Source organism: Anas acuta, chromosome 20 (assembly GCF_963932015.1).
Source record: "Anas acuta chromosome 20, bAnaAcu1.1, whole genome shotgun sequence".
In the NCBI taxonomy this organism is placed as follows: Eukaryota; Metazoa; Chordata; class Aves; order Anseriformes; family Anatidae; genus Anas; species Anas acuta.
The window spans coordinates 3,738,657-3,764,426 of NC_088998.1; the positions used below are offsets into that span (position 1 = coordinate 3,738,657).

General features: G+C 56.1%; 1 protein-coding gene across 12 annotated transcripts in view; it reads right to left on the reverse strand.

Moving 5' to 3' along the window:
• Window positions 1–1,732: 1,732 nt before the first annotated feature.
• Window positions 1,733–25,770, reverse strand: part of ASTN2 (astrotactin 2) — a 324,948-nt gene continuing 300,910 nt past the window's right edge. For 11 of the 12 annotated variants that reach the window (XM_068656627.1, XM_068656614.1, XM_068656612.1 and 8 more), the window contains 3 exons: window positions 10,791–10,891; window positions 9,454–9,637; window positions 1,733–2,684 (listed from right to left, as the gene is read on the reverse strand). In XM_068656627.1, coding sequence (XP_068512728.1) covers window positions 2,447–2,684; window positions 9,454–9,637; window positions 10,791–10,891 — 523 coding nt within the window. In that variant the 3' untranslated portion in view covers window positions 1,733–2,446. Of the gene's footprint in view, window positions 2,685–9,453; window positions 9,638–10,790; window positions 10,892–25,770 lie in introns of those variants that run through there. The other variant, XR_011089090.1, reaches the window with a different exon arrangement.

A 25,770-nucleotide genomic window follows, 5' to 3' on the forward strand; every position in this document is an offset into this window, starting at 1 on the left:
CTCAGGAGCAGAGATGTCACTGTGGGGAGCTGATTGTGCCAGGGTGGAGGAAAACCTGCTGAAGGGCATCCAGTCAGCCTGTTTTTGGCTGCTGTTCCCCAGTCACAATTCCCACAGCTCCAAGCTCATGATGGTGAGGCACCCCTTGAGCCACATCAGCCCTGTCACATTTAGGATACCCAGCTCCTGTCACCGGCCTTACAGAAAAAGCCACCAATTTGTCCATCAGGTAGGGAAACACCAGTGCTCACCCCCAGGGAACCCACAGCCCTCCCCATGGCACCCACACTGCTTGCAGCATTGCTGAGCAAACTTTTTTTTTTTGCTGTGTTTTGTTTGACACAACAGCAAAGCTGAACAAATATTGCCACAACACCTCCGTGGTGCACGGTTTGTGAGCTGGCACTGGACAAGGCCAAGGCTGCGCACCTCAGCTCACGGAGGTATTTCAGGGCAGGATGGTGCTGAGCTGGACAAGAGCAGGCAAAGCGTGCCTTGGTCTGCAGCAAGGTGAGGCCATCCCCTCCATCCCCACAACATACACATGCCCAAAGGCTGTGGATGCCAGCTGCCTGTGAAGGTTAAAGGGATGGGAAAGGAGCAGAGCAGGGCTGGGGAAGCACTGCTGGGAGAGGCGTTAACACTCGCAGTGCCCCCATGGTCCTCGTGCTGGGGCTGAGACCCGCAGTGACGCAGTGCTCACAGCCCAGAGCCCCCCGAGTGGCACTGGCCTCTCCCTCTCCATCAGGAAAAGGGATTTAGCTTTAAAAAAAAGAGCTCTCAGGCAACCTGCAATGCGTTGGCTCTTGCTCCAAAGGCTGCTATGTCAAGGCAACGTTTCCTGTGAGCTCCAGCAGGACTCTGAGCAGGTACTGGAGGTCTTCCCAACCTGCAACATTAACATGGTTCAAGCCAAGGGAAGAGACAGAACCAAAGGAAAAAAGAGGGGGGAAAAGAAAGAAAGAAACAAACAAACAAAAAAAAACAAGAGCAATTGAGGAGGCACCATCAGAATTATTTGTGCGTCCAAATCAGGCATATACGTTCAGCTCAAGAAGGAAAAAGCCTCTGGCTGAATTTCCTCCACATCAAATCCTGCACCTTTGTTTAGTTTCAAAACATTTTCATTTTGAAAGTCACCGCTTGCTTGTTTATTTTTACTTTAAAGGGTTAAATAACCTGAAAAAAAAATAAACAAAACTATTTGCTTTGCATTGACTAAACCAATTCATTCAGCCCTCAATGTTCCCCTTTCCCCCTCCAGCCCCCCTCCAGGTTTGTTGTTTTGCTTTAAAAAGAAAAAGCAATAGCTCCGGGCAGCTCTGATTTTTGTTTTTTTTCCTCTCACCCTCCCGCACTTTTTGGTTTGGCTACCAGACTGAGAAATCCATTACCCACACAGATCCCGGGCCAGCCTAACCCACATCTGACAGTAAAAGAAACCAGATTCTCCATGTCTTTTTAGCCCCTGGCTTCCTTCTTGGGCTTTCCCACACGTCTGCAGCTCCCAGCGGGGCCGGTGGCTGGGATGGGTGTTGGGCAGGGCGAGGACCCTACACAAAGAGGCTGCACTTTCCCCTCTTCTCCCCGTGTCTGCTCTCGGGGTCAGCGTTGGTCTCCAGCCACGGCTCGGAGACATCCACCGGGGATGTCCCCACCCAGGTGACACCCACCGAACGCCCAGGCAGCGGCGAGACAACATCGGGAAGAAACACCAAGGAGGCAGTGAAGATGGACTTAATATGAACCTTTAATGCACAGAACAAGCTGCCAGGAGCCTTGCGAACAAAGGCACGGAGCCCTTCTGCCACCTCGGGGTGGTAAAACACACCCAGCGTGCCTGCAGCATCCTCGCACCTGCCTGGCACCCGCCTCCGGGCACGGCGCTCGCAGCCTCCTGCAGCCAGGGTGCTCCTGGTGGCCCTGGCCGTGGTGACACCGAGGTCTCTTGTGCCACGGCTCCTGCCTGGCAGGGCACACAGGGCACGCCGGGCACGCAGGGCAGGCAGGACAGGCAGGGCACAGAGGGCAGGCAGGGCTCTCCCCCCACCCAGCAGCTCCCCTCTGCAGCCTCTCGCTCTAACTCTAGCGGGTACACCTCCTCCTCCCAGGGTTTTGGAGCATGTAGTCCAGGAAATTCAGTAAGAAAAGATTAAAAAGGAGAGACTTTTATGCTGAGACAAATCAGGTGCTTCTTTTTTTTTTTTTTCCATTTTTTTTTTCTTTTCCTCTTGAAAATTAAAAAAAAAAAAAAAAAAAGAAGGAAATTAAAGTCCAACTTGCTGATTTCGTGTTTCTCTGCAGTTGGTGTGAGAAAGTCCTGTTTGGCCTCGCTGTCCCCTTCCACCCCTCCGACCACCACCCATCCCCAAGCCGCTCAAGCCATCACAAGTCCTCAACTCCTCGGCACCCCTCTGCCTCCCACAGCTCAGGCCCACACCTTCCTTCACCGCCCCTTGGACTCCCCGTAGGTGTTGCGCAGCATGGAGACCATCTTCTCCTCGCACGTCACTTTGGTGTCCTTCAGGATGCTGTACCACACCACGCCGGGCGGCCGCACCTCCTCGCTGCGGCAGAACAGGTAGGGCATGGTCTCGGTGCGGCTCTGGATGTAGGCGCTGCGCAGCAGGGTTGAGCAGTGACCGCTCACCTTCTCCAGCCTCCTCAGGATCAGGTGCGCCTTCCTGCAAGGGAGAGACAGAGGCTGAGAGTGTGCAGAGGGAGCCAGCATCCCGGGCTTCCACCCCTGGCTCTGCCTCGTGACACAAATGGATGAGCCCCACGGGACACGAAGGGATGAGCACCATCACCAGAGCATGGTCGTGCCTGTTTTAGGTGGAGGGAAGTTCTCTTTTCCCCAGAAGTTCACAGCAGAGCTGCCACTACACAGGGCATGGTGTTTTGGGGACCTCAGGGCTGAGCCAGCCGAGCAGCTCACATGCCCTGGGGACACCGCCTGCCACTGCCAGGTTGTCACCGCTGCCACTGCGTGCTCCTGGCAGCCCTGGCACACGTGCCAGCCCCCGTGCAAGCCGGCACACCGGGGAGACCCACGGCACCTCGCTGCTGCCAGCCCGTCAGCACGGCCCTCCCTGCTCCCTTTTCCCAAGTCTCCAGGAGGCAAACGGCCCAGAAGGCCTGACACTAGAAGAGCGAGGAGAAAAAGCACAACACATTAAGACAAAACAAAATAAACCCGTAAGAAACCAAGAATCCCCTCGTGGGAGTCTGCAAAGTGCTAAATCAAACAAAGGGAGGGGAAGAGGGTTTACTTCAGTGGTCTGAAAGTCTCAAGATCACAGATTATTTCCTCTCCCTCTGGTGCCACAGGAAAGCTCTGGATTTGGGGTTAGGGGATTTCGCAGTTCCTGAAGGAATGTAAATTCCCGATAATGATATGTCGGGGGCAGCGCTGTCAGTCAGCGAGGCATAAACACGGGGATTATTTGATTATGAAAGCTGTGTGCTGTTGCAGCCCTGGCTGCGAGCTCCCGGCAAGGAGGCGGCACCGGGAGCATCGTCTGTGGGATGCGGGGAAGGGGTGGGCACCCACCACCCACGTGCCGTGGGGGCAGCGAAGGCAGACAGGGCAAGAGGGCACAGCGGTGTCACCCACCGGCTGCGGATCTCTCCCGGCAGGGCAGGGAAGCTGGACAAAAGGCTGTAGGAAACCACAGCTCCTCCAGCACTGCACGTGGAGAATGACCCCGCTCCTCCCCGACGGCAATGGGCTCATGGATGTCTCTCCAGGGGAGCAAAGAGCAGGGGGGGTTGGTTCCTGGGCAGTGCTAATTCTGAAGCTGGGACGTGTGTTGGTTTCGTGTATAAAGATGAGCCAGGTGAGGCAATTTGAGCCTCATTACCCACATACACACATAACGATGTGTGTGGGGCCGTGCCCACGTACACACCTCTACTCACGCTACACCGCCGTGGCCACCTGAACTGCATCACCCGGTGCTCCTGCTTCACGCCAGCACCTCGCACACTGCCCACGACGGGTCCTTTGCTGCTGCACGCCCACCACTGGGAATTCACCAAATTCCAGGATGGAGCTGGGTGCTTTCAGCAGAGACACCGATTAAAGCCCCGCCTAGCAGTGATCCAGGCTGCTGTGAGCGGCACCGCGGTGAGGCCAACAAACCTCATCAAACCGCAGCCACGGGGGTGGAAGGGGCCAAAAGGGATCACCCGTGCCATTTCCTCGCGGCCCTGATTTGTATTTGAGTAACCTGTTTGTAAGCTGAAAGTGAAGAAGAGTTTGTTTCCCCAGGCAATCACTCCAGCACGTACCCATCCTAATGCTGAGGACCCATTTAACGTCAGCTCTGATTCTCCCTTTCTTTCAGGGGAGGTTCCCCAAACACAGAGCCCACGGGCATCCATCGGATGGACATTTCTGTGAGCTGACAGTGCTCGGGAGGAGAGCATCTAGCCAGCCCTCCCTCCTGCTCTAGGGGTAATTATCAATCAGCTCTCAGGGCCATAGCTCTATGGTCACCCTATTTCTGGGTCATCTCTGCTGCCCAAAGGGGGCACTGCCCTTCCCCTGCTCGTTTTGCCCATTTGTCTGAGCTGTGCAGGTGCCCACGGGGATGACCCCACGCTGACATGGGAAAGTCGCCTGTCTGAAGGCCAATTAACTAATGCCATGGGGATTTCCCCTAACTGGTTCCTGGTCCAGCTCACCACAAGCAGCAATGAGTGCCCATGACCAGCCCTATCCCAGTGGTGGTAACCATGCCTTGGCCCCAAATCTGGGTGTGGTGTGGGCACCCCAGCACACACACACCTGCTGGCCAAGCTCTTCTCTTCCTCTCCCCCCTTCCCACAACTTTGCCTGCTTCCTCCCCTCCCCAGGTCTCTTACTCCATGTCTCACTTCGCTCTGCCATAACCTGATCAATTCCCTCACTCTTCCCTTCCCATTTTCCCTGCTTGCCCCACCGCACCATGGATTTCGCTGCCTGACCATGTTCTCCTCCTGATCCACTCTCTGCTCTCTTGTCCTGGCAAAAATGAGGAGCAGCAAAGAAGCCCAGGGGCCAAACCACCCAGAGCTGTCGATATCTCATTGCTGGGGGTGGTCTGCACACACCTGCTGCATCCACAACCCCAGGAAGGGACGGGTGGGATGCAGCACACGACGGGCTGCCCCTGGAAGGATGCTGAGCGCACTCAGCACCGTGGTCCAGGAAAAGGGGGGTGGTGGGGATCAGGCCCCTCGCTTTTGGTTTCCGGTCCCAAAGCCCCAGATTTGATGGGTTTCACTGCCTTGAGACTGAGTCATTTATTTTAGCGGGGTAATGAAGTCATGTGTAAATGTTAGATTTAGCTTTTGGCTGTCAGCTGTTCCCTCTTAAAAAAAATAAGGAGAAAGAGAGACAGAGCGGGTGAGGGGAGGGGTGAGAAAGAGAGAGAAGCTTTCTGGTGAAGGCTGGGTAATAAATTACAGGAGCAGCTCTTGGGCTGCCAATTTAACACCATAAATCAAGCCCTGGGTATTACCCAAGTGCTCCCTGCGGAGGGCTGTCGGGTCAGAACGACCACCTTTTCAAATACTGGAAATGAAATCTTCCTAAATGCTGACCAACCTCATCCCTGCCAGGAACTATAATTTATTGCCTTATTAAAGGGCAGGAATCAGGAGAGGACAGCAGGGGAGTGGGGTGGGGGGGTCATTCCCATGGCCAGCCCCCGAGCTCTCGGTCCTCCAAGGGACGGAGCAGCCCCCTTGTGTCACCCCACACCCCGGCCCCAATTCGGGGTGACCCCCAGGGGTGCCCTCCCTCCTGCCCCGCTGCAGGGGCAGTTGTTTTAAGTCGGCGCCAGCCGGGGACCGATTCTGCTCCCTGCTTAAGTGACGGATTTAGGAGGTCACAGCCGAAGTCATAAATGATGGAGAGGGGGATTAAGAACGGTGACGGCTCCACGCGGCTGCTTCTCTCTCTGGTGCGAGGCGAGGGGTGGGGAGGGGGACGGGTGCCTGCTGCGGGGCACTTCCCACTTTCCTCCTGCCTGAACCAGGGGCCTGGCAGTGCCTGCAGGTGGGACTGGGCACCGGGTGCCTGGTTGCCACCCCCAGCTCGGGAAGGACGTGCCCAGCCCTGGGGTGCTCCTGCAGGGCAGGGACATCCCCGTCCCCTGCCCCCAGTGGCACAGGGGACAGTGATTGCTCACCTCGATGGCTGGCATGTGATGAGAACGCAGCCAGAGCCAGCAAAACCCTGCCCTAGCTCGCCCAGGAGGAAGGTGCAGAAGGAGAAGGGACATGAGGAAGCAGAGGGGCAGCGACACCTGGGCTGGAGGGGAGGACGAGCCTCCCGGGACACTGTGGGAGAGGGTGGCTGCCTGTGCGCTGTGTTCCCACACGGGGCGATTTTGTCATAAATTCCGATTTTTCCACTCTACTGAGAACTGACCCGGGTCTGTCAGACCCTCATCTAGGAGGATAATGAGTCCGGGACTCGATGGCCTCTTATCACAGCCTCCCATCGGTACATTGCATTCCCCTCGGTACCAGAAGGCAGCTGCTCTGGAGATGCACTTCGCCTCCCGCGGCCGTCCCGGCTGCCTGCCCGGGGGACTTGCTGAGGGCAAGGCGAGCCTGTGAGCCCCGGTGCCACATCCCGACCCCCTGGTAGCCACAAGCAGGGGCACGGAGGGAGGATTTTAACCTAATTCTTTCCCCTGCCTCCTCCTAAAAGCCAGGCTCTGCTTGCAGAGGTCACGAGAACCGTCCCAAAGCACAATATGAGAAAATAATAGAGAAATCGCCCTGTCGCTGCGTCAGGAAGCGCTCCCGCTGCACAGATCCAGAGGGCTGAATGCACAGTAGCATTAAACCTTCACTGGTTTAGACAGATTCCTCTGGTTTGTTGGAACAAATTAACTCTGCGAGATTCACTCGGTGTCTGCATGAGGAATGGGGGGAGCAGGAAAGGGGTTGTTGTTGCTCAAGGAGACGAGCAGGATGAAGCAAGCCAGGTGCCAAGATGCTGCTGACCACAGAAAGTCCTGGTTTAGGGCCACCTATGAGCTAAGTTTTTAATGTCTCCTTAATGTAAACCGTCTGGTTGGGACATCTGGCTGTCAGTGTGTCTTCTAGCAAGCAGCTGTTTGCAGTAACCTGTGGCTTTCATGGAAACTGGGCTCACGAGGACTCCAGTGTGATGTATTTATTACACGGAGGCAATCAACTTCCCTCTTGTCGCTCAGTTTTATGAGCGCACATTTACTGTGAATCCGAGGCTCATCTGATAAACATTTCAAGGTACGAAAATGAATGTCCCCCTGGGAAGGAGAACAGCCCGTCAATTAAAATCGTGTTACGAGATGGCCTCCCTTGGCAAATCCTCACTCGCCTCCCGCTACGTCAGTGCCTCCGTTTCTGTCCAAGCTCCCTGAGAAGCTGGGCTGGACTCTGCGGTGCTCTTGGCGAGAGCCTGGCACCATTTGTGGACGCTTCCCCTTGGCTGCAAGGCACACATTGAGTCCTCAGGTACAGGACAGGGGCACGCGGGCTCTGCTCGGAGGTTGCCTGGCTTGGTGTTGCAGACAGACAGCAGCCGGACTGACCGCTGGCTCCAGATGTAGCCCGGTACAGTGTGGAGCAATACTCGGTTGGTTTAAATGTCACCTCGCAAACCTCACGGCTCCACGCAGGTATCAGGGTAGCCGATATCCTGCAGCAAGCGTGCGGGATCTCAAGTGACCCGGCTGTGTAAGGAGAGGCTGATGGTCCCCAGGGGGGTACAGAACAGCTGGAAGGGACAAACACGTCTGCAGTGTCATCAAAGAAGGAGGAAGGCAGAGGGAAGGAAGAGTGGCTCCATGTCAGGCGCTAATGAGCTACCGAAGAAATTACGACCAAGGTCATCTCTGTCAGAGGGCAAGCCCCAGGCCAGCTTAGATTTATGTCCTGGATGGAGGGAAACTGCTGTAGAGTGCTGTCATCCTGGTGCTACGGACAGATCCTCACTCATGTCCGACAAACAGGAGTGGAGGGGAGAGAAAGAAAATCTTTTTCAGTTATTCAGGGACTGCCAGACCCCACTCCTCTGCCTTTCTCTGCACCCGTTTGTCAGAGAGCAGAGTGGTGAGTGAGGGTGCTGGAAGAACGGTGTCCATAAATGCTTCCAGGCAGGTCATGGCTATCCGAATCCCATTGGAGATCTCAGGATGTCCAGAGAGATGTGGCTACTTTCAAACATTTCTTGCTGGCCGTTTCCCAAGGGGCTGTGTCTAACATAAGGCTGTACGTAGGTAACACGAGGCGCTGTGTGCTCGCATCCTGGCATGGTGTTAGTGGCACCACAGGACGGAAATTTAGGAGGACATTTCTACTGCCGACATCAATGAGCTGAATTCATTATTTGGGGAGAGAGGGGCAGTGGAAAAGGGGATCTTGGAAATATTTACAGTTTGTACAGCAACTCTATTCCACTGGAAGGATAAAGATATGTCAGGTCAGATAGAGAAATCAGTAGAAGGAAATGCCCATGAAGCACACTATTTAGTAGAGCCAAGTTTACCACATACAGATTGTTCCATTGTTGCCCCCCTCTGATGATACCAAACACCAAATCTACAGACAAAAGCAATAACCTATTTGCCAGCACCACGGCTCTCCTTCCAGGGGCTCAGAGCCCTTTCCGCAGATGCACACCCCCTGCAGCTGGAGGCTGATGTTTCCCCACACACGGGAGGAGGTGGAAGGTGCTCAAAGCCATGCCCCTACTGGCCATGGGGGATATTGTCCAGGTGTGGAGGGAGCCAGTACAAAAGGGGATGACAGAATGGGTCTGTCCTGGGTGCAGAATCCGTCCCACTCTGGGGACAGACCTAGAGGTCACACCGTGTTCCGTGACACAGACGGGCTCCACCAAAGAACACCCAGGAGGGGCTCTGCTGCTGTGCACAAACACTACAACATAAGGATGGATTTGCCCTGTGTTCCTCAGATACCTCCCGACAGCAGCTCTGGCTGCCTCCGGCCTGTACGCAGCACCCTTAGCACACCCGTACCCACTGCATTTTGGCTTCATCCCCTCCATCACCCTTTCCAGTTACGTGCCCTGCAATTAACCTGCGCACCTCTGAATCCGAGGGGAGCCATGGTCTCACCTACCATTGTCTTGAAGATCCGAGTCCTGGCTTACACACAGCTCCCTCACTCTGTCCTAGGCCTGATTTACTCCCCCAGTCCCCCCACAGCACTCCCAGCACACTCAGCTCCCCCCCTGCAGCAGCGCCCAGCTCAGGCTGGATTCCTGCTCAGCTGCTCGGTGCCCCAGAAGCATTCATCCAAAGACTGGGTGGGACCTGGCAGCCCCAGGGGATGAGCACCCCTCTTGGGTGAACACCAGCAGGGGACATCCCTCAGCCACAGGGGAAGGCCAGGAGGGGCAGGGCAGGCAGCGGGGATGGGGAGGACGTGGGCCAAGGCCAGTACCTGGGCCCCAGCTCGTCCTCGCTGCGCCAGACGAAGTCCCCGAACTTCTCGTAGTGGGAGTTGTAGTGGTGCTGGACTCGGAAGAGCATGGAAGCAGAGACCTCCATCAACGTGTTGTAGGCCGTCTGCTGCTCCTTCCCGCTGGTGTAGCCGTTGTAGAGGTTGTAGATCTTGTCAGCTATCTCTGGAAGGAACCAAGGGGACAGGATTTAATGAACATGGAGAGGGACGAGCAGGGCCCTTGGCAGGAGGAGATGGTGCCTGGGACAGCTGCAAGCCCCCTGGGGGCTGCCTGCAGCCCCATTTGGCAACCTGGAGAGCATCTCACAATGCCTCAGGTACTGCGGCGAGTGCCCCACACAGATGGGGAGCCCCAAAAACTCCAGCAAAACTCCATGGGGGAATGGGAGAAGGAGAGGACGAGGGCTGCCAGCACAGGCAGAGGCAGCCTTATCCCCATTAGGGCAGACAAGGTCTTCCCCTGTTCACCCAAACAAGAGCAAATGCACAGCTGTGATGTGTAGGGTAGGAAGAACACAACTGTTGCTAACGAGATGGTGCTTCAGCCACAAGTGCCGTGCATCATCGTTGTGGGTACCTCCCAGAGCAGCTCGATTTATTAAACAAGAGGGTGCACTTTCTGCTGGAGAAAAGGATCTCTTTTTAGAAATGGAAAATGCACAGAAACCCATTTCATTCCTTTTCTTTAGTCTGCTCATTCGCTCATTTTTCTGGAAATGCTCATCAATAACACTCAGCAAAGTATTAATCAAAACTTCCTTTTGTGTGCTTTACAAAATAGAAAGCAAGAAAGGAAACAGGTAACGTGCCTTTCATGTAGATGAATCTTTTAAACTTTCAAAGCAGCAAAACCCTCGGGGAATCAGAGGGGAGAACAAACAGAATTAGTTTCAAAATTAGGAAATGCAGCTATGCAAGTGGTTTGTGTTTCCAGTTCACAACCAAAGCAGCCACCACTGACAGCCTTGGAGCACCCAGAGGTGGCTGTGCCCCCGTCCCAACCAGGACTGTCCCCTGTGCTTTTGCAGGATGTGATCGCCCTTTCCAGGGGATGTGTGTTAGTGGCACCCACGGCCGTGTGAGGGGACAGACACAGTGGCACAGGACCACAGAGCCACCAACTCCAACCGGGACTTTGCTACAAGACGCTTGCAATTTGTCATCCTCTCCCAACCCGATGCCCAGCCTCATTTATGGAGCTTGTGCGCTGCAAGAGAGGGGACTGCAGGGGGTTGCAGGAGCACAATGGATACAGGAAAGGCAAAATTAACAGGAAATGTCTTTTGTCTTTGAAAATGAGGTGCCTGAGCGCTGACCTTCTGCCTTGCTGTCATCCACCAGCGGGCAGGCTGTCCTCAGGGTGACCGTGCTCAGCTCCGAGTGTCTCCCTCGCGTGTCCACCGCGTAGAGGGTGAATCTGGAAGGCAGGAAGGAAAAATACATCTTTATCCCTCAGCCCAGCACCACCGGGTTGTTATGGGAACTGCCCTGGGGAGAGAAGGGAAGAATGCGGTCCAGGCTCCCATCAGTCACTCCTGGCATCTCAAGGAGATGTGAAAAGGTCGCGGGCTCAGAACTGGAGAGCACCCAGAGGGAGAAGCCAGGGCCGTGGGGACAGGTCCGAGCTGCACGCTGCTGCCACATGCCCGGGGAAGGATGCAAACCCCTCCGGGGTGCTGAGCCATGCACCCAGGAGCACCCGGCAGTGCTTTGGGGCTCGTACCTCCTCGCAGCAGGGCAGTAATTCCTGCCCTAAGTAGGCTCGTGCTGACAAGCGACAGCTCGCACACATCCTGCGAACGGCCCTTGAGGTTGTTTTCTCCCTCATTTCCTCACCAGGGTGGGGCTGGTAAAAGGGTGGGAATGATAATTTCACACTTGAAGCTAATGGAGAGCATCTGACAGTAAAATACGGCTTTTGTGCTGGATGGAGCATTGAATAAACAGGCTGTGGCTGCATGGGACGTCCCGGGATGCTGAGCTCAGAGCCCTGGTCAGAATATCAAGGCTCCAACACGAGAATGCTTCCTCGCAGCAGGAGCAGTAATCTTCTGTCCACTCTCCCAAAAGGCTTCGGTTTGTGTCTATTCACTCCGAGCCAGGCGGGGGAACTCAAGCTGGCTTTGACAAAGTGCAGGGGCGGGCGAGAACCCCGCAGAGATGCCTGGGAGGGGGGTACCCAGGTCCCAGGAAAGAACACGGCCCCACTTTTATCCCAAGGGAAAGCTGTGCAGAGCGCCATAAAAGCAGCTGAAGCTTAAATGGGATTGAGACCCCCGAGGCATGTTTATTTAAGGAATGGTCCTAACCCCTCAGCACCCTTAGCGGGGACAGGAGCAATGCTTCCCCTTTCCTTAGCCCCCCCCCCCGGCAGCCACCCTGCGTGCCCCACAGGCAGCTGATAAGGGCTGACATTTGTGTGGCAGCGATTCCCAGCGCAGGACATGCTCTCTCGGAGCAATTAGCATCAGCTCCTTAACAATACCCGCTGACTGAAAGGACGCCAGCAGACTGCCAAGGAACCCACTTGTGTGTAGGGACAACTCCCGTTTTCACAAAGCCGGGGCGGGCAGGAGACGCACACGCTGAGCTCGCCCAAGGAGCTGCTATTTAATGCTCTGGCATGACATCATTTTCCATAATTTACAAGGAACGGAGCTCAGAGTGGGAGCATCTCAGGAAGGATGTCCGCACTGCGCGACTTCACAAGTACCACACACAGGCTGTTCTCCCGCTATAATTAAGGGACAGCAGCAGAGCAATAGGGGAATGGGAATTCAGGGCAGCAGTGTGACTGCGGGGCTTTGCAGCCCAGCCTGCGGGATCCACCTTCCCTCCTCGTCCTCCAGCAGAGGTTCAAGGTGAGGAAGGAGGCTCCCGCTGGCAGCAGGGGATGTTTCTGCAGTTCTGCAGCATGAAATCTCCCCTCTGTGGGTCTGGAGAGCAGCAGCAATAGGGGCACCCAGTGCTGAGTGAGGACCCCAGCCCATCCAGGCACCATCAGTGGGCATCGCTCTTCTTGCTCACCAGCATGAGCCTGGCGAGCAGTAAGGGGCTCAACGAGAGGGTTTCTGCTGCGAGCTGATCTCCCTGATCTCCGTCCCCATCCTGGGGTCGTTCACTCAGCTGTGTTTGTTGCATCCCCTTTTGTAAATGGGAGCACACAGCTAATGTGCAACCTCTGCTCTGCCCGCAGCAGCTCGGGCTGTGAGGCTCCATTAGCTCGGAGGTAATCGGTGCCAGAGCCCTTCCCTCGAAAACAGCAGACTTTTATCAAAACAATTGTAATAGTCAGCAATTAGTGCCCGCATCACCCATTCCACCGCCAGTGGGGTCAGGAGGGGGCATCTCTGCTTGGCAGGGTGCTAAAGCGCAGCCTGCCCTCCGGGTGATGGCAAGGACCCGCGGCAGCCCTTTGGTTGTGCTTTTGCCCTCCGCCAACAGGAACAGAAACAAAGTCACTCAAATGCCAAGAGCAAGAGCATCTGGAACGGTCAGGGCTGGGTTAAAAAACAGATCAACAAACAAGCCCTCCGTATCATCATGTTCTCGGATGAGATTAAAAAAAAATAAAATAAAACTAGAGCCTAAATGGAAAACCAGCAGAAATAAAGTGGGGTTGATCTGGTCATAAAGAGTGCTTTGCCTCACCTGAAACCAGTCCTCCTTCAGAGACCCTGGAGGAAAGGTTTTCTTTTCCAGTCACTGAACGAGGGATGTTTTGGAACCAGCACCAATAAATTCAGCTTTGGTGGAAGCTGGCAGCCCCAGCACTACACAGCCCTCTGCCCCTCTCCAGCTCCTTCCAACGAGTGATCTCAGAGGGTTTTAGCATTAATTATGGTCTAAAGGATCACCCTGAAGCACAGCAGTATTAATAACTCCGTTTTATCGATGGTAAACAGAGACATATGGGGTGAAGCATCTCGCCCAGGAGAGCCTCAGTGACGCGGGCAGTTTGCAAACGCAGGAGAGGACGGGTCCCAATCTTCTTCTCAAACCACTTGACCACCCAGCCTCTCTGCAGCAAAACACTTTTACAGCCAGTTAATGGCACCGCGCAGAGTGCTGGGGATTATTTTTTTTTTCCCCTTTATTTCTGGAAACAGACAATTAAGAGAAGAGAGTGCAAAGATCGGTGGCTCGGCGTAAACCCCGCATTAACAGGCGGCTCCGGCTCAGCGCATCTGAGAGAAACCTCTGGCAGGGCTGGGACCAGCCTGGGACCCAAGGGGCACCAAGAGGGTGGGCAGCTGGTGGGAGGACAGGGACCACCAGCAGGGACAGGGACATCTGCATGGCAAACACAGGGAAACGAGTGAGCATAAAGGAGGGAGGGAGGCACACAGAGCCCCTGGCTGGCTGGAGCCCAGCTCTGCACATGCTGGGCTACGTGGGCGTCCTCCTGCCACGCTTACATCCCCTTACAGCACCTGGGGACAAAACGGGCAACAGCTCTGCCAACAATGACCTGCACCTGATTATGCCAACACTGCCCCTTAGAGAATTTGTACCACAAAACGGGGCTGGAGAGCGGCTCTGAGGGTTTTGCCCATGGCAGAGGATTTTGGAGGTGCAGACCAGCGAAAGGTCCCAGACCCACACTCACTGCACGAAGTCACTCCAGACAACCTGGGATTCCATATGGGAGCATCCTGGCAGAGCTCCTCCACAACCTGGGGGTGTTTTGTGTAGCCATAACCATGCCCCGTGACGCTTTCTCACGTTCCCTCTGTTTTCCAAAGGAGCTGGGGGCGACCTGCTGCTGCCTCACAGCTGGCCCTCCTTTTCAGCTGTGCCCTCGGTAAGATCCCACGTGAGCCCTGCCGTCAGAGCGCGAGTGAGATGGGTTTTGCCCAGAGGGGTTCCAAGGAGCATTTCACCACTGCAAGCACATCCGCTCTTGGCAGAGAGCAGCCCCTCCATGCCTGGAAACGCGGCCACCTCTGCAGCGAAACAGCACACCAAGTCCTATAAAATAAGGCTGCTCCGATGTTTACTACTATATTGAAACCCACTGGGAGCAGAAGGAACTTTGAGAGAGAGATAGAAAGCAATTAACATGTGGCCTCATGAAATGTCAGCAACACCTTCCTCGCAGATACCCCACCCAAAGTTGGCTAAAGCCTGGATTTTATCACTAAGCTCGAGATACTTCTGGGGGGGGGGGGAGAGAAAGCGGGATGGGGGGGTTAGAGTTTCAGTTCCTGGAATCCAATGATTGTGGAAGATTGTCAACTGCATTCAAAAAGAAGAAGAAGAAGAAAAAAAAAAAAAAAAAGAACAATATGTTTCTAGTCTTTCTCAATGCAGAGAAAAAAAAATAAAAATGAAAATACAAAATTCTAAAGGCACAAAACCACAAGGCTGAGAACGAAACCCCAGAACGTGTTATTTATTTATAGACAACAATGCCGGCTCATGATTTTTTAACTCCATCTCATGATGCTCATGCTGTTTGAGTGCTTTACTCATGATCCTTATTTGTGGGAAGGGAGATAAGGATTTCTGTGTCTGACCTTCCTTAGTTGGCGGCGGATTTCTTTACATGCTGCAGAGATATCCCAGGCATTTCTGCTCTGGCGTGTGCACTGCTCTTCCCGAAGCTTGCTGGGCTCACGCAGCTGGTCGATGTGATGCTGTACCACAACCGAGCAGCTTGGGCTGCAGAAAAAAGGGCCCAATAAGGAGTCCACAAAGCATCTGCCAAACACCCCTGTGAGGTTAGCGAGTGCCTACGAGCAGCAGCTGCGCAGCAAACCCGGCCGTGCTAAGGCATCCCCTGCAGCACGGAAATGGGGCGCAGGGCAGAGACATTGCCCCAGCAGCTCCAGAGCCCAGCGTCACGGAGAAGCTCGGTCTCATGCTTTCCGAAGTGGAGCAACCACGCTGTGCTCTTGCCAGGAGGGCTTGGTGTGAGCTTGGCTGATAAGCCTGGGCTCGGCGCCTTGCTCCTGCAGCCCCGGGGCTCTGCTTTGCTGCTCGCTCCAAGGCAGACCTTTGCAGCTTGGGTACAGTGCCACCACCCCTGATGCTGAGCATGAAAATGCAGCCCCTGGCCTGGCTCATGCACATCCCATGGTTGGTTGCAGCTCATCTGTGCCACCAGCACAGCCTGGGCTCCCCGGGCTCACACACAACCGGCACCGTGTGGCTGAGGCTGGCCCAGCGAGCCGACACAAACACATCCCGCCCCTGCTCTTCTCATTTCCTGCTCCAGCTGAAAAACAATTTGATGGCCTCCGTTTAAAAGCCCCTGACAGAGCAGCTCCTGGCAATCCCTGCCTGCTCCCAGCCGCTCAGTGACCCCACGATGGGACGTGGGACACCGCCAGCAAAGCGTGGGCTGTGCCCGAGCACATGCAGGATGGAGCATCGCTCAGTTCCCACCAGCAGCCTCCCCAAACCATCACTGCTGCCAGGTGGGAGAGCACAGGGGTGGAGCTGAACCGTGGGTGCTGCAACCCCAGCTGTGTGCCGTGGGGTTGTGCGTGGTCCTGGCCCAGCCATGGGGCTGTTGGGTGCCCACCCAACCCTATCCCCATGTTGGGGGTGCCCAGATGTGGCAGGAGGGAGCTGAGCGTCACAGCAAGTCTCATGGATGGGCACAGAGCAGAATCAGGATCAGGAACAGAAACAGGAGCAGGAGCAGGGCTTGCCTGCCAGCAGCTCTCTGGGCAAACACGGAAGGGGGGTGTTCAGTGCAAGCATTTCCAATTCAGAGACCATTATGTTTTAAAAAACAATCCAATCAAATAAAAAGCAACCCATCCACACCAGCCACAGGAATGCACTTTAGCTTACTGGTAACTCTGTGATTTGAGGTAATTAAGAAAGGTAAATGAGAGCCACCCCTCTGGTCTCTGCAGCAAACAGCAAGCACACAGTGAGAAGCGAGGGCTTTTTTGGAAGGAGAAGCTTTCTGTGTCCATCTGCCGGCCTCCTTTTTGGGCTGGTTGGTCATGCTGGGCCCCTCTTTGTGGTGCCAGTTAGTGAGGTGGGCTCGGGGTACGAGAGACCTCACAGCTTGGGGTTTGGGGCTGAGCTTTACAAGGCAGTGGAGATTCTCTTGTTGTCTCCTTGGGTCTGGCACGGTGACAAATATCACGGCAATCAGATGGAACTGGTAGGGCATTTGAAGGCTGGCAGGAACACAGGGCTGGGCTGGGGACACGGGGCTGGGCTGTGCCGGCACAGAGGGGGCTTCCCGTGGTGGAAAAGGAGCTGCTGAGCACCTCAGTGCCTGCTGCACAGGGAGAGGACCTGAGGGAGGTGACACCAACTGCTCCCACCTCCCAGTGGTGCTGCTCATGGAGCACACCCCTTCCACAAAGGGACCAGCATCTCCTTTGTGCTGCCATCATTTTCGGCTTTGCCTTTCCACTTGTGCCTATGCTGCACTAAGGAAGCGGCGGATCCTGAAAAAAATATTTTTTAGAAAGCTCTCCTCCCAGCTCCACCACCCAAGAAAAGCACCTTTTATAACTGGGCTTCTTTCAGCCATCTGTGACGAGTGCCCCGTGTCCCAGCAGCGCGCCGGGAGGACAGGCGAGCAGCACCGCGGGTGCCACGCCAGGTACTGGAGCGCTGCCGCCCCGCGCGCACGAGCCTGTCAGTAACTGTTCTCACCATTCACACCTCTTTTTTTTTCTTTTTCCAGGACAGCAAATGCTGTGAGACTAATCGTTACCCTTCAACAGATGCCTTCCAACAATGCTGGAGAGTGGTTGTCAGATGGAGGGAAATAAATGTACCTGCCACGGCGAGCTTCAGGTGTCGGATGCTTTTTGGAAGCGCGCAAAGCAGCGTCCATCAAATCCTGCTGGCAGGGGGAGGACAAGACAAGGGGCTGCTTGCTGGGGAAGGGTTTTGCTTGCTGAAGGAGACTTCTGGAGAAAGGCAGACCTGGGCTCTGAGATGGTGAGGTGAGCACATCTATAAGCAAGGATCCCCAGGCAGCACCACGGAGTGAGCTCTGCTGGAGCCCCACCAGCTCAGGTGCCGAGGAACAGCAAAATTTCGCTCTGTAACTTTGGGCACTGAAGCACTGTCTCTGCAGGGCACTGTCTGAGCACGCTGCGCTGCTCCGTGCCTGAAGGCTCGCCCGCTGTCCCCCAGCTGGAAGGCAACGGGCAGCCAGAAGCTGGAGGGAAGGGCTGAGTGCCTGGCCCCTGCACCAAGCGGCAGAGCCGGGCTGCCTTTGCTGTGCTCATGCCCCTCACAGCATTTCATCCATCTCTCCTCGTTTCAGACCCCTGTCAAACACAGTCCCAACAAAAGGATGAAAGGGAAAGAAGGAAGTTAATTAAAAATCCCGTGCAGGCTACTGCCTGGACCCACTGCCTTGCTGTGAGAGAAATCCCTGGTAGGACAGGCGCTGCAGGCACAATGTCTCCGTTTCCCCAGATTCCCCTAGAAGCCCCGTCCATAGCCCCCCCCAGCCCCAGCACAGCAATTCCCAGCACCGCAGTGGCTGTGAAAGAGAGCCTTGATATACGGCCACCTCCTGCTCCCTGGAGCCCTGCTCCTGAATGCGACCTGTGTTGGAGGGCCAACATCCCACAAGGCGCTCCTTTGCCATCCGCACACCTTGCGGGAGGCAGTGCCAAGAGGGCCGTAGGCGAAAACGTGTCTCACTGCAACCAAGGGAAAAACCCAGCCAGATCCAGCAGGGCCGAGGTTTTAGGCAGGAGGCGCAGTGCTGCCACTGCAGCCCCTCTTTTTGCTGCATCCCCACGGTGCTGTCACCATCCTGGGGCTGAGAGCACCCGTGGTGCCTGCTGAACTCCCCCCCCTCCTTTTTCTCTCTCTTGCAGCTTTCCTCCCATGGCACCCCTGCTCCGTGCAGCCTCTGCAAGCAGCAGGTAATCGGTCCCTCACCCCTTGCATGCAACACGGTTTCTGTTTCCCTGGTGCATGGCTCATGTTCAGAACACGTCCTGGCAGCAGCAGCTTTGCAGCACTGACCGAGGCAGAGCAGAGCAAGTGCCCGTACAGAGAGGAGCTGCTGCACTGGAAAAAGCTCCTGGTGGGGATGAAATGCGGATGAGAGAACAGCTCCTTGGCACCGGAGCAAGACAGCGCATCCAAAAAGCAGCCCTGAAATGAGATAACGTTAACACAGCATGTTGCAACCCTGAGGCTTCTGCTCCTATGCTCACTCCAAGGACCAAGGGGTCTTGGTCTTTTGTTAGCTTGAAGGTGCCCAGCAAAGCCTCAGGATGTCCCAGAGACAGCTCCCAAATGTTGGGGATGGGACAATGGCAGAAAAAGCTGAATCGCTGTGGAATTATCAGATATGAGAAGAGGGAAAGGGGGTGTTCAGGGTCCACGTTTTTTGGTAGTTGTGTCCCTTTGTCCTGCTGGCTGTGAGGATGAGGTTTAGCAGACGTGCTCATAGAGGCAATGCAGCAAGAGCCGGCCTGGCCCTTCACAGCCTTCACTGCCTGTCCCAGGGCTCGTGGCAAGCTGTCCCCCCTCACCTGGCAAGGTCACAGAGGGACTCAGATCACCCAGGAGGTGAGTCTTAGTGTCCTTTGGTGGAGGGAAGGACCAGGAGGAGGTGGAGCTGAGCCACTCCAGCTGGTGTCTTTGTCTGCAGCGAAGCAAAAGCATCTCCTATCGGTCTGTCAAATGCCAGAGTCCCTGTTCTGCTGGGACTCACCAGGAGATCCCAAACAAAGCCCTTGCACGAAGGTCAAGCGAGTCGCCTCCGGCTCCCCGTGCTGCTGGAACAATTCCCCCCACTCGGCTCGGATGGGAGCTGCAGGCTGCAAACCACAGGAGCTCGCCCTGCTCCGGCTGCAGAGTGTCAGCGAGAGCTGGTGATGGAAGCGAGCTGTCCTGGGAGGGCTTTCCCCAGGCTCTGCGTCCCCCAGCTCCTGCCACAGTCTTTACCCTGGCACTGTGACGCCCATCGCTCCTGCTCTCTGCCAGACCTGAGCACCAAAATCCCCCTGCTGCTGGGACCCCCCGACAGCACCCACGTCCTCTCTCCCTCGGGCTGCAATGCCTTCTGCTCTCCCCACAGACCCTGCCCTGTCCCTGGGGTCGGGGACAAGCCTGCCCCTCTTCCCTGAGCCCCAGACAACCCAAAGCCTCCAGCCTCAGCTCCGTGATGTTACGTGTCTAGGGGTAGGTCGTTGTTCTGAGGTTTTGCTCAGCTTCTTTGTAAAAATCAGTGGCTGGGTGGGTTTCAGCCTCATCTGAAAGCATTAGTATGTGAGTCCTGTGTGCCAGGTGGGTCTCCAGAGAGACACGTCGCTTTGGGTACCTTCCTGCACCTTGGGCCAGCGTGGGACCGCTGCTCTCCTCCCTCCGAGCACGGCTGTGGCTGCAGGAGACGAGAAGGCTGCTCAGAAGGCGAGGGAGAATAAATCAAACTCTTCCTCCCGTTGTGCCAGGGAGAAAGGAGAGAGAAGAGAGGCCCTGGACCCCTGTGGCGAGCTCCACAATGGAAATGTTCGCAGCTAACCATACCAGCCACTTAACCTACAAATGCTCTGCGAAGCTTGGCCATGGCCGGCCCCAGGGAGATGGGGGGAGAGGAAGGTTGTGACCCTTGGCAAATTGGGAAACGTTTGCCCCTCCCAACCTCACAGTCATTCTAAACAAGAACCAGACACTCCACAGTTTGCTACCCCAGGAGTTCCCCTTGGTGGGGCTTGTTCTCATCCTCCTGGGGGCTTGGCTTCCATCTGGACTGCTGGTTGAAATCCAGCCCAGACTGGTAGCGACTTCAAAAGGCAGTGTCATCTGAGGAGTAGTGGGTGGTCTATGTCAAGCGAGTTGATGGCTCTCTGTTCTTATATAAGCCACCACAATAGGGCCTCCTGGTCGAGAGCCTGAGAAGAAAGGCAACGGGCCGCACCGACCGCGGGGAGCGGGGTCTCCCTCGGCCCCGGGGTGGTCGCTGCGGCGCAGGGCGCATCACCTTCGGCCGGCACGGGGCGGCTGCGTGCCCCCTGCCCGCAGCGCCCAGCTCCGTTGGGTTTGTCCTCTGGCACCGCCTGCCAGCCCCGGCTTCACCCTCCTCTTAAAACAAAGCAACCCGGAGCCTGCCAACAATCAAAGCACACAATGGGACGGCTGGGAGGCGGGGGGACGCCTCCGCTTGCCTCCGCTCGCAAAATCCAAGGAGGGAGCCAAATGTGCCGGCCTCCAAGCGAGAGGTGGCCATGCCTTGCGCTGGTCTGCGAGAGTGGGTCCTTGCCACAGCCCCTCCATGCCCCAAACCCACCCGGCAAGAGCTGTGTGTGCCAGCATACCCCAGCAGAAGGATGCCAGCCCATTCCCCGGCCACCGTTGCCCGCCAGCCTCTGCCCCGTGGCCCCAGCTGGCAGCGGGACGTGGTGAGCGGCTGGCAGCAGTCGGGAGGTTCTCACAGCTCCGGCAGGGACAGGGTGGCGGGGGGGTGGGTGGGAGAGAAACAAATAATAAAAACAAAATCCCAGTAAGCACGTTAGAATTCGTTTGAAGTGCAGGGGAGCTTTCAGGCAGGGTTATGTACATCTCCCAGCCCGGCGTGATTTACACATTCCTTGCAAGCAAAGGAATCTTCCCCGATTTGAAGTAAAACAGATGTTTTGGGTTTTTCTCCCCCCCCCCTCCCCACCCCCTTTTAATCATTTCTTTATTGAAATGATGGCTATACGGCCGAGCAGTCCTAAGAGCGAGCCCTGCTACCCCCAGCTGGCCTCCGAGGGGCTGGACACCCGCTCCCGTGCACCACGGAGCCGCCTCGCTCCTGCAGCACGGCACGGGACGGGTTGGCGAGTGTCCGGAGGTGCTGCTCCAGAGACACCTCTCCTGGGGGTCTCCTCCCTTGTTTTTCGCTCCAGGAGCAAGGACTGCAGCTCCCAGCAGCTCTTCTGAGCTAACACACGGGTCCACCAGCCCTGCTCCACCAGCCCAGGTGAGGGCTCCAGCACTTCTTCCATCAACCACCGGTCCAGGGGACTTGCTGTGCTTGATGGTGGGACTTGCCCATGCCCCTAGACCCCAGCACCATACCTCACCCCATTTGTGATCTGTCCTGAGGGCATTTTTTGAGAACAGAAGCCCAGCGGATGTCCATGAACTGCAAGGGCAACAGGAAGGAAGCACAGAAGCCGTGATGCTCTCGCACCCCCAAGCGCAGCCAAGCACAGGGGATGGAGTTTCTCTCTTGGTTCGAGCACTGTGTCATCTCAGCCAAGTCACTTTGCCCCTATTTTTATCCCATTTTTTCTACCCAGGAAAGTCATTCAGGGAAGGAACTTTCTTTTCCCAGGGGGATGCCCAGCACTGAGTGCAACGGGGGCTTCTGAGCCCTGGTTGATGCTGCAAACTACCAGTGCAGCCGTGCTCTCGAATTTACACTCATAATAATAACTCATGGCCAGTAGCAAACCCATCCAGCTACCCCATCTCTCCTTTCTTTCTCTTTTTCTTTCTTCTCCTTTTTTCTTTCAAATCCTGCTGTTATTTCTCAGTACTTCGTTGGTGGCAGGGTGGGAAGGCTTTCTGTGACACATTGGCGTACCGTTGGGACTCACTCCCATTCCCGTCTGGTACACGCGATTGCACAAGAGAGAGAAACAAACGGGGATGAGGAAATGCGTGTTTATGAGAGGCAGCGCTGTCATCGTGAGCAAGGGACCCCCCGCAAGAGAACCAGCCTGGGAGCCGGTTGAGAGTTTCCATTCTCTCCTAACACTCCATTCATGCCTTGTTTCATACCTCCCCGGGGGCTGCGCCACTGGCCGCGGTCCCACCGCGCGGCGCGGGGCTCACCCCCCCACGCACCGCCTTCCGCGAGGTTCGCTGGGAGAGGGGGGTGAGAGGGATGCTGTTGTCTCATAAAGATAATGAATTGAGAAAGAGCAGTGCCCTTTGCTGTTGCATGCGCTCCTCGTTCTCCTCCTGTGGCCGGCGGCAGGGCGGTTTGTCCCCGCAGCATCCTCCCTGCCCGCTGCCCTCGCCCCGTTCCTCCCCGCGCGTGGCTCTCCGTTAGCGCCCGCCAACGAGGCTCGCTCGGCGCGCCCGCGATGAGCGGCCTCCTGACCCGATCGGGAACCCTCCGGATAATCCAAACCACATTGCCGCCTGATCGGATACAGTCACCGGTAAATAACCTTGACTGCAGCGGTCTGGAAGAGCAAGGGATCCTATATCAGCCCTATTAATGATTTAGGGCCGCGCATCGCTTGCGGGTGACACACGCGGGGCGCATCCCTCGCTAACCCCAGGTGTCTGCCCCAGGACAGTCCCCTCCGAAGTCACCCAGCCACCACTCCTGGCAGTGGCTTGGAGCAGGGACAGCCCTTCTCCTCCCGGCACGTGCTGCAGGGCTCCCAGAGACACGTCTGGGCTCCGATTCCTCCCCCCAAGCAGGTGGGGTATTAATGAAAACAAAAGCAATCCCCCTGCACGCATACTACAACCCACTTGGGTCCCTCTCCCTTCTGCTCCCGCACGCTCCGCCGCCTTGCCCCCCTTCCCCACACACCTCCATTTCATTATCTCTGATCTTGAGCTGCCTATTACGTGCTTTTTGCCAACATAAATATTTAATCCCAGCGCACTGCACGGAAAGGCCCTTGTGGAGTTAACGCTTCACCTCGTGTTTCCCCTTGGAAAACAATCCCGCTGCAGCAGGTACAAGGCCACAAAGGCCGGAGGGGGCCTGCGAGGGGCTGGGGAGCCATGGGGGGGACACACACGAGGGGATACCTCGATGGGGAGGCTGCTGGAGGGGTTGGGTTTGTGGTGGAGGTGCCTTGGGGATGGCAAGGTGCTGCCCGGGGGGGTACTGGGGTGCCCTGTCTTCATGGGGGCTGGGCCTCAGCAGTATTGGGGCTGCCGCGGTCACTGTGGTGCCGTGGGTAGCACTGATGGGGAAAGGATCTGGCTACGATTTCACCTCAGGCCACAGGAGCGTGGTTTTATGTGGCTGTTGGGTCGCTCTAAGGTACGTGCTTCTGCTACTGGTATGGGACAGAGCCCAGCAAAGAGGTGTCCCAGTCCCAAGCCAATAAATGGTATGGAGAGGTGCACACATCAGTCCTCGTCGTACAGCTCCGGGGACATTGGTCCAGTGCTCGTGGATGGACACAGCACCGCAGAACTTACACAAAGCCTAACAAAACCCCCAGACCCAGAGGGAAGAAGAGGGAGAGAGCACAGAGAGGGTCACCCTGGTAGCACTGATGCTCCTCAGAGGTGGCCTGTCCCTCAGGCAAACACCCAGCCTGCAGCAGGGCCACAAGGGCCGGATTTATGGGGTTACCCTGGCTGGGTGCTCGCTGCCCTCTGAAGGGCCCAGAGCTCCTTCATGGGCGTCAAGCAGGGAGAGCTGCACTGATGCGACTCCCGGGCAGTATCCCAGATCTCTGGGACAGCTAAGATCACCATTAGGCAGGAAGGTGCTGCTATTAGGACGGCGTTTTGCACCAGAGAACAGGCTGCTCACGCCGGGGACACGCCTCGGCCCTTGGCTGCACACGACGGATGTTCCTGCAGGGAGGGCAGCGCAGCACGGGGCCAAGTGCCCAACCTGCGGCAGCCAAAATGGCCCCAAATCCCTTCCTTTACGTCTCTGGTGACGTGCTGAAGGGCACCGGGGAAGCATTTTGGTTTGGGATGCGTGCTCTGAGAGGTTCCCCAGACAGCCTGAGGCGGGTCCCGCTTGTGGCCCCGGCGAGCACCGAGCCTCCCGCGTGCGGGACGCGCGCTCCTCCCACCCCCTGTCACAGGCAGGCCGGGAGGCTGTGATGTTGCAATGACGCACACCAGACAGAAAGAAAATATGAAAGCATCCCAGCCCGGCGGCAGGCTCTTCTGTTTGGGGTTGCGCAACAAGATTAAGAGCTGAGGCGATTTCCATCGCTGCAGGGTGGTGGGAGATGCTCAGAAGGAAGGAGAAAACTACAGCAGGGGCTGCAGGCATAGCTTGGGTCCCTGCTCTGTGCACTGCCCTCAGGCTTCCCCAGCAGAAACCAAGGGCAGAAAAGATGGAAAAAAAGCAACAGACCCCAATTCGAGAGTCAAACACCCCAGAGGTTCTGCAGCCCAAGGAGTAAGCACCAAGCCTGTGGTCTCAGGTGTCTGGGCAAACATCTACCAGCGACCCAGCACTGAGCTCTCTGAATTTCGGCGCCCTTCTCTATATTCCTGCCCAGGCAGCAGGTCTGAAACCCAGCTCCATCAGCTCATCTGATGAAGAGAGGACCCCTGCCCCGCCGCCCCCTCCAGCCATCATCCCCTGAACAAAGAGCGACCCTCGCCCCTGCTTCTTTTTTTAGAAACGTTTAAATTATGACATAAGCTTTGGCTCTGAGGGCTTTCAGTGAAAGCCAGGGTATTTTCTTTCCCCTTTTCATAACAGAAACCATATTGCTGTATAATCAAATTTATTTCATTCCTGACAAGCAGAGGGAAGTGTGTGCGTGTGTGGTGACCAGGAGTGATGAGGGCATGTGTTGGGGGACATCACTCCAGAGGTACTCCAGGCAAATATATCTATCCCTGGAAGTACAAGGTGGCATCGGACTGGAGCACGAGGTAGCCAGGAGGTGCCAAGCTCAGGTATTAGAGTGAGGGGAAGAGCATAACAAAGTGGGAGAGGAAGCCAAGAAGTAGCTGCTTGGTTGCAGAGGTGGCATCTACACGGTGAGGTGGGACTTCCATGGGTGGTGCTCCCTGACGGAGCCTGCCCTGGTCTCTGCTGAACTCCTCCCCATGTCTTGTTCCCTCAGACCTACAGATATGTCTCAACAGAGTGGAAAAACCAGCACGCGGATTTCTGGACGAGGCTGCCCAAAGGAAGCAGATGACAAACAGCCACCTCCAGCCAACTTGGCTGCAGCAGGACGGAGCCTGGACAAAGGGCTCTGTGCTGAGCGCGTGCGGCTGGCAGCTGCCCCGTGCCGAGCTGTTGCTCTCATGAACCTGGTGCTCACCTCCTGCTGTCACATCGGGCTTCCCAGCTTGGGCTCCACGGGCAGCATTTGGGCTGTAGGAGAGGAACATTTTTTATCCAGTGATGGGGAGATCGTGCTGAAGTCACGCCAATACACCCAAAGGAACCAGAGATGCTCCAGTCAATGCGGTTCATCTCCCTGAGCTCTCTGGCAACCACTTGAGGCAGCCTTCAGGGAGCTTAGCAAAGGATGTAACTCAGCTCTAGCACCTCTTTTACAGGCAGGACAGCTCAGGAAGCAGCAGCTATTTTCACAAGTATCTTCATTTAACATTGACCTACTCTGGTACAAATTCAGCTGAAGTCAGCGGCAGCCTTGAAGATGGTGCTCCCAA